This window comes from Salmo salar, chromosome ssa11, assembly GCF_905237065.1.
Source record: "Salmo salar chromosome ssa11, Ssal_v3.1, whole genome shotgun sequence".
In the NCBI taxonomy this organism is placed as follows: Eukaryota; Metazoa; Chordata; class Actinopteri; order Salmoniformes; family Salmonidae; genus Salmo; species Salmo salar.
This window is the reverse complement of record NC_059452.1, coordinates 90,202,404-90,216,835: the sequence shown is the minus strand read 5'-3', so window position 1 is coordinate 90,216,835 and position 14,432 is coordinate 90,202,404. Positions and strand designations below refer to the sequence as shown.

At 43.7% G+C, this 14,432-nt stretch overlaps 1 protein-coding gene across 1 annotated transcript; it reads left to right on the top strand.

The window, feature by feature from the left end:
- Positions 1 to 6,292: 6,292 nt before the first annotated feature.
- On the top strand, positions 6,293 to 14,300 carry LOC106563477 (adenylosuccinate synthetase isozyme 2). Its single transcript, XM_014129090.2, has 13 exons — positions 6,293 to 6,597; positions 7,614 to 7,716; positions 7,813 to 7,881; positions 7,986 to 8,036; positions 8,148 to 8,214; positions 8,471 to 8,578; positions 8,712 to 8,793; positions 11,410 to 11,536; positions 11,645 to 11,799; positions 11,962 to 12,086; positions 12,264 to 12,361; positions 12,488 to 12,637; positions 12,744 to 14,300. Exons 1-13 carry the CDS (start codon positions 6,373 to 6,375, stop codon positions 12,794 to 12,796), a joined length of 1,413 nt encoding a protein of 470 aa, XP_013984565.2. The 5' UTR covers positions 6,293 to 6,372; the 3' UTR covers positions 12,797 to 14,300.
- The last annotated feature ends 132 nt before the right edge of the window (positions 14,301 to 14,432 follow it).

Below are 14,432 nucleotides of genomic sequence, written 5' to 3'. Positions count from 1 at the left end.
TGTCTAGCCCAGCTGATTTGTACGGGTCCAGGTTTTGCAGCTCTTTTAGAACATCTGCTATCTGGATTTGGGTGAAGGAGAAGCTGGGGAGGCTTGGGGAAGTAGCTGGGGGGGGTGCGGAGCTGTTGGCCGGGGTAGCCAGGAGGAAAGCATGGCCAGCCATAGAGAAATGCTTAATGAAATTCTCGATTATCATGAATTTATTGGTGGTGACAGTGTTACCTAGCCTCAGTGCAGTGGGCAGCTGGGAGGAGGTGCTCTTATTCTCCATGAACTTTACGGTGTGCCAAAACTTTTTGGAGTTAGAGCTACAGGATGCAGATTTCTGTTTGAAAAAGCTATCCTTTGCTTTCCTGACTGACTGTGTGTATTGGTTCCTGACTTCCCTGAACAGTTGAAAATTGCGGGGACTATTCGATGCTAGTGCAGTCCGCCACAGGATGTTTTGTGCTGGTCGAGGGCAGTCAGGTCTGGAGTGAACCAAGGGCTATATCTGTTATTAGTTCTACATTTTTTGAAAGGGGCATGCTTATTTAAGATGGTGAGGAAATTACTTTTAAAGAACGACCAGGCATCCTCGACTGACGGGATGAGGTCAATATCCTTCCAGGATACCCGGGCCAGGACGATTAGAAAGGCCTACTCGCAGAAGTGTTTTAGGGAGCGTTTGACAGTGATGAGGGGTGGTCGTTTGACCGCGGACCCATAGCGGATGCAGGCAATGAGGCAGTGATCACAGAGATCCTGATTGAAAACAGCAGAGGTGTTTGGAGGGCAAGTTGTTCAGGATAATATCTATGAGGGTGCCCATGTTTTCAGATTTAGGGTTGTACCTGGTGGGTTCCTTGATAATTTGTGTGAGATTGAGGGCATTTAGCTTAGATTGTAGGACTGCTGGGGTGTTAAGCATATCCCAGTTTAGGTCACCTAACAGAACGAACTCTGAAGATAGATGGGGGGCAATCAATTCACATATGGTGTCCAGGGCACAGCTGGGAGCTGAGGGGGGTCTATAACAGGCGGCAACAGTGAGACTTATTTCTGGAGAGATTAATTTTTAAAATTAGAAGCTCGAACTGTTTGGGCATAGACCTGGAAAGTATGACAGAACTTTGCAAGCTATCTCTGGAGTAGATTGCAGCTCCAGCCCCTTTGGCAGTTCTATCTTGATGGAAAATGCTGTAGTTGGGTATGGAAATCTCAGAATTTTTGGTGGCCTTCCTAAGCCAGGATTCAGACACGGCAAGGACATCACGGTTGGCGGGGTGTGCTAAAGCAGTGAATAAAACAAACTTCGGGAGGAGGCTTCTGATGTTAACATGCATGAAACCAAGGCTTTTTCGGTTACAGAAGTCAACAAATGAGAGTGCCTGGGGACACGCAGGGCCTGGGTAAACCTCCACATCACCTGAGGAACAGAGGAGGAGTAGGATGAGGGTACAGCTAAAGGTTATCAAAACTGGTCGTCTAGTGCGTTGGGGACAGAGAATAAAAGGAGCAGATTTCTGGGCGTGGTGGAATAGATTCAGGGCATAATGTACAATCAGGGGTATGGTGGGGTGCAGGTACAGTGGAGGTAAACCCAGGCACCGAGTTATAAGAGAGGTTGCATCTCTGGACGGGCTTGTTATGCTGGGTGAGGTCACCGCATGTGTGGGAGGTGGGAAAAAGGAGGTATCTGAGGCATGTTGAGTGGGACTAGGGGCTCCGCAGTGAACTAAAACAATGATAACTATCCTAAACAACAGTGTACAAGGCATATTGACATTTGAGAGAGACATAAAGCGAGGCATAAAGCAATCACAGGTGTTGATTGGGAGAGCTAGCTAAGTCAACAACGGGTAAGACAACAGCAGCTAATCAGCTAAGACAACAACAACAGGTAAAATGGCGATGAATGGGCAGAGAGGGTCGGTTAACTACAGACAGGGCCTGAGTTCGAGGCTGGGGCCGACAGATAAACAAAAATAAACAAAATGGAGTACCGTGATTAATGAACAGTCCAGCAGGCATCAGTTATGTAGCCAAGTGATCATAGGGTCCAGTGAACAGCAATAGATGGAACAGGGAAGCTGCGGGGTAGTCGTTATTACGCTAACACGTGGGAGACACGGCGTTTAGCAGGGATTACAGCCTCGAGTCTTCTTGGGTATGACACTACAAGCTTGGCACACCTGTATTTAGGTTTGAGATTCTCCCATTCTTCTCTGCAGATCCTCTCAAGCTCTGTCAGGTTAGATGGGGAGCGTCGCTGCACTGCTATTTTCAGATTTCTCCAGAGATGTTTGATCAGGTTCAAGTTCAGGCTCTGGCTGGGCCACTCAAGGACATTCAGAGACTTGTCCCGAAGCCACTCCTGTGTTGTCTTGGCTGTGTGCTTAGGGTCCAGGTCCTGCGTGCTCTGGAGCAGGTTTTCATCAAGGACGTTCATATTTGCGTTGACCCAGTCCCTGCCACTGAAAAACACCCCCTCAGCATGATGTTGCCACCACCATGCTTCACCATAGGAATGGTGCCAGGTTTCCTCCAGACACTTGGCATTCAGGCCAAAGAGTAGAATCTTGGTTTCATCAGACCAGAAAATCTTGTTTCTCATGGTCTGAGAGTCTTTAGATGCCTTTTGACAAACTCTAAGCTGGCTATCATGTGTCTTTTACTGAGGAGTGCCTTCCATCTGGCCACTCTACCATAAGGCCTGATTGGTGGAGGGCTGCAGAGATGGTTGTCGTTCTGGAAGGTTATCCCATCTCCACAGAGGAACTCTAGAGCTCTGTCAGAGTGACCATCAGGTTCCTGGTCACCTCCCTGACCAAAGCCCTTCTACCCTGATTGCTCAGTTTGGCCAGGTGGTCAGCTCTAGGAAGAGTCTTGGTGGTTCCAAACTTCCATTTAGGAATGATGGAGGCCACTGTGTTCTTGAGGACCTTCAATGCTACAGATTTTTTTTGGTACACTTCCCCAGATCTGTGCCTCGACAAAATCCTGTCTCAGAGCTCTACGGACAATTCCTTCGACCTTATATAGACAGGTTTGTACCTTTCCAAATCATGTCCAATCAGTTGAATTTTTCACCGGTTGACTCCAATCAAGTTGTAGAAACATCTCAAAGATGATCAATAGTAACAGGATGCACCTGAATCTTATGGCAAATGGTCTGAATACTTATGTAAATAAGGTGTTTTTTTGCAAACATTTAAAAAAACTGTTTTGTAAATATTTCTAAAAACACTTTATACACTTTGTCATTGTGGGGTATTGTGTGTAGATTGCTGAGGATAAAAATGAATAAAAAAAATGGAATAAAGCAGTTGGGGCTGGGTTATTATAAGCAATTGCAGGTGGGTCCGGGTGAACAAACAGCTGACCCGTGCACCACTAGACAAGTGCCTGTTTCAACTGATCACTTCCTTTCCCGCCAGGGTTGCCATATAGGCGGGTTCCAGAAAATTGGTCTGTATTGGTTGTGGGTTTTTGGGCTCCTTCTAGGTTACACCGCGGCCGCCATGGCATTTCAATGTGATCTGCTGCTGCTGACTGTCAGGCAATTTCTGATTGATTGATTGAGTGAGTGAGGAGGGCCGAAAGCCTTTTAGCCATGATCGCAGAGCGCTACAGCAGGCAGCTGAAGACAGAGAAGCACGCCGTGAAAAAGTTTTACAGTTGTAGGTTTTATTTATCTATGCAATTCAGTTAAGAACAATTTCTTATTCATAATGACGGCCTACCAAAAGGCCTCCTGCGGGGATGGGGGCTGGGATTCAAAATAAAAAAATATAGGACAAAACACACATTCCGACAAGAGAGACACCACAACACTACATAAAGAGAGACCTAAGACAACATAACATGGTAGCAACGCAACATCAGCACAAACATTATTGGGCACAGACAACAGCACAAAGGGCAACAAGGTTGAGACAACAATACGTCACGCGAAGGTAAGTTATTTAGATTGACATTATGGTGACACCTATTTCCAAACCTTTTTCCATAAACATGATCAAGAAATAACGCTGACAATACTGGAATGCAAATGTAGGCGCATTAGATGAATTCGGTCGGACGTGATTTGCATTCCAATGTCGAATTTACTTATGGAAAATCGTATCAAGCGATGGGTTTTATGCATGCTCTGTTCTAGCGCTGTGCAAGTGGACATTTGAAATGGAAGTTATAAGGAACTCCCTCGCATGCTTCTGTTGTGGAGAAAAGTCCACAATGAAACTGACATTAAATGTGGAGTATGATACATGTGCGTTAGAGCACTCACCTCTGTCGCCTTGAAGTGCTTTGAAAGGCTGGTCATGGCTCACATCAACACCATTATCCAAGAAACCCTAGACCCACTCCAATTTGCATACTGCCCTAACAGATCCACAGATGATGCAATCTCTAATGCACTTCACACTGCCCTTCCCCACCTGGACAAAAGTAACACCTATGTGAGAATGCTATTCATTGACTACAGCTCAGCGTTCAACACCATAGTGCCCTCAAAGCTCATCACTAAGCTAAGGACCCTGGGACTAAACCCCTCTGCAACTGGATCCTGGACTTCCTGACAGGCCGCCTCCAGGTGGTAAGGGTAGGTAACAACACATCCGAAACGCTGATCCTCAACCCCCTCAGGGTTGCGTGCTCAGTCCTCGCCTGTACTCCCTGTTCACACATGCCTGCACAGCCAGGCACGACTCCAACACCATTCAATTTGCTGATGACACAACAGCCTGATCACCGATCACGATGAGACAGCCTACAGGGAGGTCAGAGACCTGGCAGTGTGGTGCCAGGACAACAACCTCTTCCTAAATGTGATCAAGACGAAGGAGATGATTGTGGACTACAGGAAAAGGAGGACCGAGCACGCCCCCATTCTCATCAACGGGGCTATAATGGAGCAGGTTGAGAGCTTCAAGTTCCAGGTCACCAACAAACTAACATGGTCCAAGCACACCAAGACAGTCGTGAAGAGAGCATGACAAAACCGACTGGTTGTATCAGTGCCTGGTATGGCAACTGCTCGGCCTCCGACCGCAAGGCACTACAGAGGGTAGTGCGAACGGCCCAGTACATCACTGGGGCCAAGCTTCCTGCCATCCAAGACCTCTATGCTAGGCGTGTCAGAAGGCCCTAAAAATTGTCAAAGACTCCAGCCACCCTAGTCATAGACTGTTCTCTCTGCTACCGCACAGCAAGCGGTACCGGAGCGCCAAGTCTAGGTCCAAGAGGCTTCTAAACAGCTTCTACCCCCAAGCCATAAGACTCCTGAACAGGTAATCAAATGGCTACCCAGACTATTTGCATTGCCCACCCCTTTTAGGCTGCCACTTTAATAACTCTACCTACATGTACATATTACCTCAATTACCTCGACTAACCGGTGCCCCTGCACATTAACTCTGTACCTGTACCCCCTGTATATAGCCTCCATTGTTATTTTACTGCCACTCTTTAGTCATTTGTAACTTTTATTTCTTATTCTTACTTTTTGTAGGTATTTTTTATTTATTGCATTGTTGGTTAAGGGCTTGTAAGTAAGCATTTCACTGTAAGGTCTACACCTGTTGTGTTCTGCGCATGTGACAAATACAATTTTATTTGGATATGTTGGCCTACAAATAGCCTAGCCTATTAATTTATATGCTAATGTAGCCTTATCCTACCATTTGACACAATACGTATGTTGAAATGATGTTATCTCTGGAGTCATTGCAAATCAATTTGTGCCAACTATTAATGTCTGTTTGTTTAGTTAATACAATTGTAAATTATCACTTGTGATCATGGTCACAGCTCTATCGCAATTGCCAGCTTGTTGTTAGAATGCATTAGATTGACGGTAAAACAAAACAAAATGTTTTCAAGAATATTCAGTTCATATCCATATTATTAATATTTGTTCAGTGATTGAAATTCCAGCAACAAAAGCAATGTTACCTGTAAATCTGATGTAGTTATGTACATGCCAAAAGGGATTTATTTATAATAACAGCATTCAAACGAGTTAATTTTCCATCAATGCAGGTCGATTTATCTGGTGAGTTTAATAAAGGCGAATTATATTTTGTCTTGCAACATATTCAAATTAATGTATTATGTCACGCTAGCTCGCAATAATATTATTTTGATGGAAAACTGAATTTTGATCATTTCGTCGTTACAAGTTACGTAGATATTAATTCTTAATTCGCCGTATTATGTTATGGAAAAGGGGTTTATTAGGTTTAATGTGTCAAACTCCTCTATTACTGCGAGAAAAGGGCTCGTTTTCAGGGCTTGTTGGTGGGTTTTGTATGGACAACAAATACATTTTTCTCAAACCTGGCAACCTCGTTTCCCGCTAATTTTATCTTCCGGATTTAAGCAAAGAGCATGGCAGCAGATAGCACAATGTGTAATGGCGAAGAAACGGCCTCCATGAACGGAGAGCCAGTTTTTAAGCGACATCGGGAGAGTGGACAGGTCGAGTCCCTGCGGATTCCGAAGGAACCTCGGAATAAAGTAACCGTGGTCCTCGGTGCGCAATGGGGAGACGAGGGAAAGGGGAAAGTGGTTGACCTGCTAGCGCTGGACGCGGATTTAGTATGCAGGTGTCAGGTACGTAGCTACTCTAACTAGCAAGCAAACAAGGCATTTATAATTTGACAAAAGTACGCCAGTCGTTCGGTAGGCAAAACCAATACTAGTTAGTGTATATAATATTTAGGAAATGCGCTTAATAGATAAGTTGCTAAATGGCTAAAGTTATCATGCGAACGTTAACATGCTTAACTAGCTAGCAATGCTATCTGGTAGTGGGTTAACGACCCACAACAACACATGGGTTATCTTGCTACAGTAACGGGTGGGTATAGTTTGTGGAAGGTGCCAACCGGAATCTGTTCCAAACACTTCGTAAATAACAAGGTTGCCAACAAACAACGCATACAAAGTTGTATAGCGGGCAGAATAAGGTAAGTGGACAATTTTACGTTTCACTCACCACGTTTTATTCCGAAAAATGTCTGTCCTCACTCTGGTAGCCTATGGACAAACTAAGTATAAGCTACGTGGTGAGTTGATGCCTATTCGGCAGCTATTTAGCTAGGTGAATTGATCATCCTACTTTATGTGCTGTTTGTTGGCATCCTTGTTATAAGTTTGACAGATTCCTGTTGTAAAGTTCCACAAATTATACCCACCCTACAGTAACTAACAATTGCAGTTCGCTAAATTTCCTTTGTCGGCTTCCCTGGTAAAAATACTGCCTACATTGGTTTCATTCGACTAGTTTTGACCGAGTAATAAACCGTTATCTCCTGTGAACTACACAAACACGTGTCCGTATTTTGTACTAAACTGAAGTTTTATAGCTGTTGAAACAAAGCTTTACCAGTTAACGGGTAGTTACTTATTCAAATATGTCTGTGCTTGGTGATGTAGTTGTAATTTTTTGGGGAATAAACTTATCACTGGTGGGGGTGAAACAAATGCATGCTCTCTGTACTTTAAATGCATTTTTCCTCAAGGAAAATGCAATGGTGCAAAAAATGTTGCCAGTTAACTGGTACTTACACGTTCGTTCACTGCTGGCTGTACTCACTTTCTGCTCGTGTAAATGTTGTCTTTTTCAGGGAGGTAACAATGCAGGCCACACAGTGGTGGTGGACTCTGTGGAGTATGACTTCCACTTGTTGCCCAGTGGAGTGCTCAACAAGAAGGCTGTCTCATTTATTGGTGGGTTGACCCTCTCTTACACTTCAGCCATCGACAATGTTTTCATTGGTTTGGTTTCCTATTCAAACCGTCCATAACTGAACTGCTCATCCACAGGGAACGGGGTTGTGATACACCTGCCTGGCCTCTTCGAGGAGGCTGAAAAGAACCTGCAGAAAGGCAACGGTGAGTATTAGCAATTGTAGAGGCCTGCAGGAAAGATAAAAGGATGAAGGAAGTGGATTCCACTGATAACACTTGACCTGCTATTTGTTTTTGTCATTGTCCAGGACTGCAAGGATGGGAGAAGCGGTTAAAGATATCTGACCGTGCACACATTGGTAAGACATGGCTGTTTGTTTTACAAATCTTTAGTTTAGTGTCTTGCAATTCTATGAATTTATGCTTTTTTTTTTTAAATTATTATTATTTTTTGCATTATCTGCTCTTAGTGTTCAACTTCCACCAAGCTGTTGATGGGATCCAGGAACAACAGAGACAGCTACAGGCGGGAAAGAAGTGCGTGGGTTTTATTGTATGAGGAAGTGATGGTGACTCCGTGTTCATAAAGCGTCTCCGATTAGGAGTGCTTATCTGAGACTCTTTGAAGACGACGCCCTGTTCCTCATTTTACTGTGTGGTGAAAGTGGTTGTAGCAATAACAACAAAAAATTCAAGTCATGGTAGCCTTTTAGGGCTACTGCCAAGGCAGTGTTTATTATTGCTGTGACAGCATTCCTGAATATCCATTCTTCTGTTTTTGATTGTTTTCCAGTTTGGGAACCACCAAAAAGGGCATTGGACCTGCCTATTCTTCCAAAGCTGCTCGCAATGGACTGCGAGTCTGTGACCTTGTGTCTGATTTCACTGTCTTTGAGGAGAAGTTAGTACCAAAATTATTGTTTGTAAGAATGCATGTAAGTTACTTGAAATGAGCTTTTGAACCTTAATGATTTTAATGATCAATAAAAAAGTTGATGTTGATTGATAGCTGATGGCCTTTTCTTTGTCCACAGGTTCCGTGTGTTGGCAGGGCATTTCCTGACTATGTACCCCAACCTAAATGTTGACATTGACAATGAGCTGCAACAACTGAAGGTGAAAAGAACACTGCTTTAATGTCCTAATATACACTACCATTCAAAAGTTTGGGGCCACTTAGAAATGTTTTTTTTTTTTTTTTAATTTTTAAGAAAAGCAAAAAAAAAGTTGGCCGTTAAAATAACATCAAATTGAATTACAGGGTAGACTTTTTTTTTTAATGGAATATCTATGTAAGCGTACAGAGGCCCATCAGCAACCATCACTCCTGTGTTCCAATGGCACATTGTTGGCTAATCCAAGGTTATCATTTTAAAAGGTTTTTGATCATTAGGAAACCCTTTTGCAATTATGTTAGCACAGCTCAAAACTTGTTCTGATTTAAAGAAGCAATAAAACTGTTCTTCTTTAGACAAGTTGAGTATCTGGAGCATCAGCATTTGTGGGTTCGACTACAGGCTCAAAATAGCCAGAAACAACGCCCTTTCTTCTGAAACTCGTCAGTCTATTCTTGTTCTGAGAAATGAAGGCTATTCCATGTGAGAAATTGCCAAGAAACTGAAGATCTCGTACAATGCTGTGTACTACTCTCTTCACAGAACAGCGCAAACTGGCTCTAACCAGAATAGAAAGAGGAGTGGGAGGCCCCGGTGCACAATTGAGCAAGAGGACAAGTACATTAAAGTGTCTAGTTTGAGAAACAGACGCCTCACAAGTCCTCAACTGGCAGCTTCATTGAATAGTACCAGTCTCAACGTCAACAGTGAAGATGCGACTCCGGGATGCTGGCCTTTCAGCTGTGTTAACATAATGGGGTGGGGGTGTCAATTGAAATAGTCCGGGTGGCCGTTTTATTAATTGTTCAGCAGTCTTTTGGACCTGGACTTGGCGCTTCGGTACCGCTTGCTTTGTGGTAGCAAAGAGAACAGTCTATGACTACGGTGGCTGGAGTCTTTGACAAATGTTTTTGTGCCTTCCTCTGACACGCCTAGTATATAGGTCCTGGATGGCAGGAAGCTTGGTCCCAGTGATGTATTGGGCCGTACGCACTACCCTCTGTAGCGCCTTACCATCAGATGCCGAGCAGTTGCCATAAGAGGGGGTGATGCAACTGGTCAGGATGCTCTCGATGGTGCGGCTGTATAACTTTTTGAGGATCTGAGGACCCATGCCAAATATTTTCAGTCTCCTGAGGGGGAAAAGGTGTTGTCGTGCCCTCTTCACGACTGTCTTGGTGTGTTTGGACCATAGTAGTTTGTTGGTGATGTGGACCTGACCTTCCTTTTCCTGTAGTCCATGATCATCTCCTTTGTCTTGATCACGTTGAGGGAGAGGTTGTTCTCCGGGCACCACACTGCCAGCTCTCTGACCTCCTGTTTAGTCCCAGGGTCCTTAGCTTAGTGATGAGCTTTGTGGGCACTATGGTGTTGAATGCTGAGCTGTAGTCAATGAATAGCATTCTCACATAGGTGTTACTCTTGTCCAGGTGCGAAAGGGCAGTGTGGAGTGCGATTTGAGATTGCGTTGTCTGTGGATCGGTTTAGATGTTATGCAAATTGGAGTGGGTCTAGGGTTTCTGGGATGAGCCATGACAAGCCTTTGAGAGCACTTCATGGCAACCAACGAGAGTTCTACGGGGCGGTAGTCATTTCGGCAGATTACCTTTGCATTCTTGGTGACATGGACTATGGTGGTCTGCTTGAAACATGTAGGTATTAGCTTTGGTCAGGGAGAGAGAGTTGCTGTGAGTACACACCCTGGTAATGCATAAAAGGAATTTAGCTTGTGTGGTAGGCTCGCATCACTGGGAAGCTTTGCGGTTGGGTATCCCTTTGTAGTCCATAATAGTTTGCAAGCCCTGCCACATCTGGCGAGCGTCGGAGCCGGTGTAGTAGGATTCAATCTTAGTCCTCTATTGACGGTTTGCCTGTTTGATGGTTCGTATGAGGGCATAGGAGGATTTCTTTTAAGCGTTTGGATTAGTGTCCCGCTCCTTGAAAGCGGCAGCTCTAGCCTTTAGCTCGGTACGGATGTTGCCTGTAATCCATGGCTTCTGGTTGGGATGTGTACTTATGGTCACTGTGTGGACAACGTCGTCGATGCACATATTGATGAAGCCAGTGACTGTGGTATACCCCTCAATGCCATTGGATGAATCCCGGAACATATTCCAGTCTGTGCTAGCAAAACAGTCCTGTAGCGTCCGTGTCATCTGACCACTTTCGTATTGAGCGAGTCGCTGGTACTTCCTGCCTTTGCTTGTTAGCAGGAATCAGGAGGATATAATTATGGTCAGATTTGCCAAATGGAGGGAGAGCTTTATATGCATCTGTGTGTGGAGTAAAGGTGGTCTAGAGTTATGGCACATGTGACATGCTGGTAGAAATGAGGTAAAACTGATTTAAGTTTGCCTGCGGATAAAGTCCCCGGCCATTTGGAGCGCCGCTTCTGGATGAGTATTTTCTTGTCTGCTTCTGGTTAGGGATGCTAGTCCACTTATCTCTTGTTTGTGCCCAATGAATGTGATCCTGTTCTCTCTACAGGCAATTACTGTCTCAATTGAGCTGATTCCATGCAGAACAGCTCTTGTTAGTCTTTCAGGGGGAGCTAGAAAGCTTAAGATACTGAGATGTTTCTCTATGTAGGTGGTCTCTGATTTTCCCTCTTTTCCAGGTGTATGCTGAGAGGTTGCAGCCCCTTGTCACCGATGGGGTGTACTTCATGCACAAGGCCCTCACTGGGCCCAGTAAGAAGATTCTGGTGGAGGGAGCCAATGCAGCCCTCTTGGATATTGACTTTGGTGAGAACAGAAGGGTTTGAGGGGGGGTAAATTATTATGCTACTCTGCTGTTTAGTGATGGCCATTGGAATATAATTTGAAGGAAATCAAATAATTTGTCTTTTTCAGGCACCTACCCGTTTGTGACATCCTCTAACTGCACTGCTGGGGGGGTGTGCACTGGCCTGGGTGTGCCCCCGTCCTATGTGGGGAGAGTGTATGGTGTGGTCAAGGCCTACACCACCCGGGTGGGCGTTGGAGCTTTCCCCACTGAGCAGGACAATGTGAGTGGATAGTGTTTGTTTTGCAGAATTGTCTGAAGTCATACAGTATGAATTTGTAGGGATGTAAACTTACTGTCTAGGAACCGTCTCTTCTAGTACTTCATATTTACATTCAGTTTATAGTGAATCCCAGATCTGACTGCTGTGTTGATTGTGGTCCAGGAGGTTGGAAACTTGTTGCAGTCCAGAGGGAGGGAGTTTGGTGTGACGACGGGCCGGCGGCGCCGCTGTGGCTGGCTGGACTTGGTCCTTGTCAGATACGCCCACATGGTCAATGGCTTCACTGCGTAAGGCTCGGTCTCTCCTCCTGCTTGTCTTGCTTTCTGGATGTGTTCCATACTGTATGCATTGTAATTATTGGATCACTGTGTTCAGTCTATTGTACTTGTGTATGCCTCCACTATGTTCCATTGCTGTATATCTATTGCATAACCATGTTTGACACCACTGTTTCTCTCCGACAGCATCGCTCTGACCAAGCTTGACATCCTCGACACGCTGCCAGAGATCAAAGTGGGTGTGTCCTACACTGTTGATGACGAGCCCCTTCCCAGTTTTCCTGGTTCGTTTCTCCCTGTCTAGGGGGACTTATTTTATACAGTTGCTCCTTTCACTTTACCATTACACACTTGATTTGGCTTGCACTGCATGCTGGCTCCCATCTTATTCCCTGTCTTTCCCTCTGTAGCCAATATGGACGTGCTGATGCGGGTGTCAGTGACGTACGAGACGCTACCTGGATGGTGCTGCAGCACTGAGGATGTGCGGTGCTTTGAGGAACTGCCCTCTCAGGCACAGAGCTACATCCGCTTCATCGAGGACTTCTTGCAAGTGCCAGGTTAGTCAAGAAACAAGTATTTATGGTGATTAAGCAGCCTTACTGAAAACCAACCTTGTTTTGATAATTGATGATATATTCACCGTGAATTTGATTTTAATTGCAGTGAAATGGGTTGGAGTTGGGAAATCCAGAGAAAGCATGATCAAGCTGTTCTGATCACTTTGGGAACTGATATCTTTTGGGTTTCTTGCCATTACAACAGCTGCTTGGGAGAAGAATTATGTTGATGAATACTTAGATTACTATAAACCTTGGGTTAAAGTCCCAAAGTCTGTTCTGCAGAAAAGCAAAAACCTCACCAGCAACGTTATTAGTGAAATGTATAACCTGCATTCCATAGCTTTTTTTTCTTCTGGTATGACAACACAATATATTGCCCATTATGTTCATCCTCCGTATGTAATGAACAGACAGGTAATTCAATCTTAAACAACTGTGGCAACCATACCAGGCTTTCATCAACCTTTATCATTTCATTGAACTAGTAATGTTTTTACTAGTAATGTTTTTACAACTTTGGGTTGTTTGGTTTCTTTTAAAACAAGATTTTTTTAAATGACTTCACCTTGCAGTTATTTTTTACACAATCTTTGCTTAAGGGTTGCGATACTAGGCTAATGTTTTTAAGGAGGCCTCATAATTAGGTCTTTGGATGAGCTGGCCTGTTGTACGAAGGAATTATTGGCAGGATTTTAGATTCTAAAGGGATGCTGTCTGAATGCCTTGATTTCATATTGATCATTAAGGATCGGCCCCTTTTTTTTCTTCTATTTTCACCTAAAATGACATACCCAAATCTAACTGCCTGTAGCAAGGATATACATTTTCTTGGTACCATTTGAAAGGAAACACTTTGAAGTTTGTGGAAATGTGAAAGGAATGTAGGAGAATAACACATTAGATATGGTAAAAGATAATGTAAAAAAAATACATTAATTGTATATATATATTATTTTTTTGTACCATCTTTGAAAATGCAAGAGAAAGGCAATAATGTAACCAGCCTCGGTGTAATTTACATATTGGCCACTAGATTTTTTATTTTTTTTTTAGATGGCAGCAGTGTATGTGCAAAGTTTTAATCTGATCCAATGAACCATTGTATTTCTGTTAAAAATTTGTATCAAGATTGCCCAAATGTGCCTAATATGTTTATTAATAACTATGTTCAAAACTGTGCACTTGCCTCAAACAATAGCATGGTATTCTTTCACTGTAATAGCTACTGTAAATTGGACAGTGAAGTTAGATTAACAGGAATTTAAGCTTTCTGCCAATATCAGATATGTCCAAGTCCTGGGAAATGTTCGTTACATACAACCTCATGCTAATCGCATTAGCCTACGTTAGCTCAACCGTCCCGCAGGGGACCCACCAATCCTGAAGAAGTTTTAACCTCTTAAGAGATCAAGTACTTGTGATTGCACACAAACACACTGGCTGATGTTTAGAACCTGGGTGGAACTCCATGTTAATGTATATACAAACTACAAATGTTTTCCATTATTTCTTTCAGTGTAATGAAGTAAACAATATGCTTCTACTCACCTACAATTATCAATAAAATACAAAGTGTCATTGCTGTTTTGTTGATAGTATCATGTGTATATTCTTCTCTGTGGAGTATTGTCTGCTGTCCAATAAAAGCGGTAATTTCCCATCCCTCTTTCTTTGTCAATGGCCCTGTTCAAGAGGATCAAAACCGTAATGTATAGTTCATAAATTGACTGACTTACTGATCAAATTATGAGTAGTTATTTATGATTCAAGGTTCTTTGTAGGTCAGTCGGCA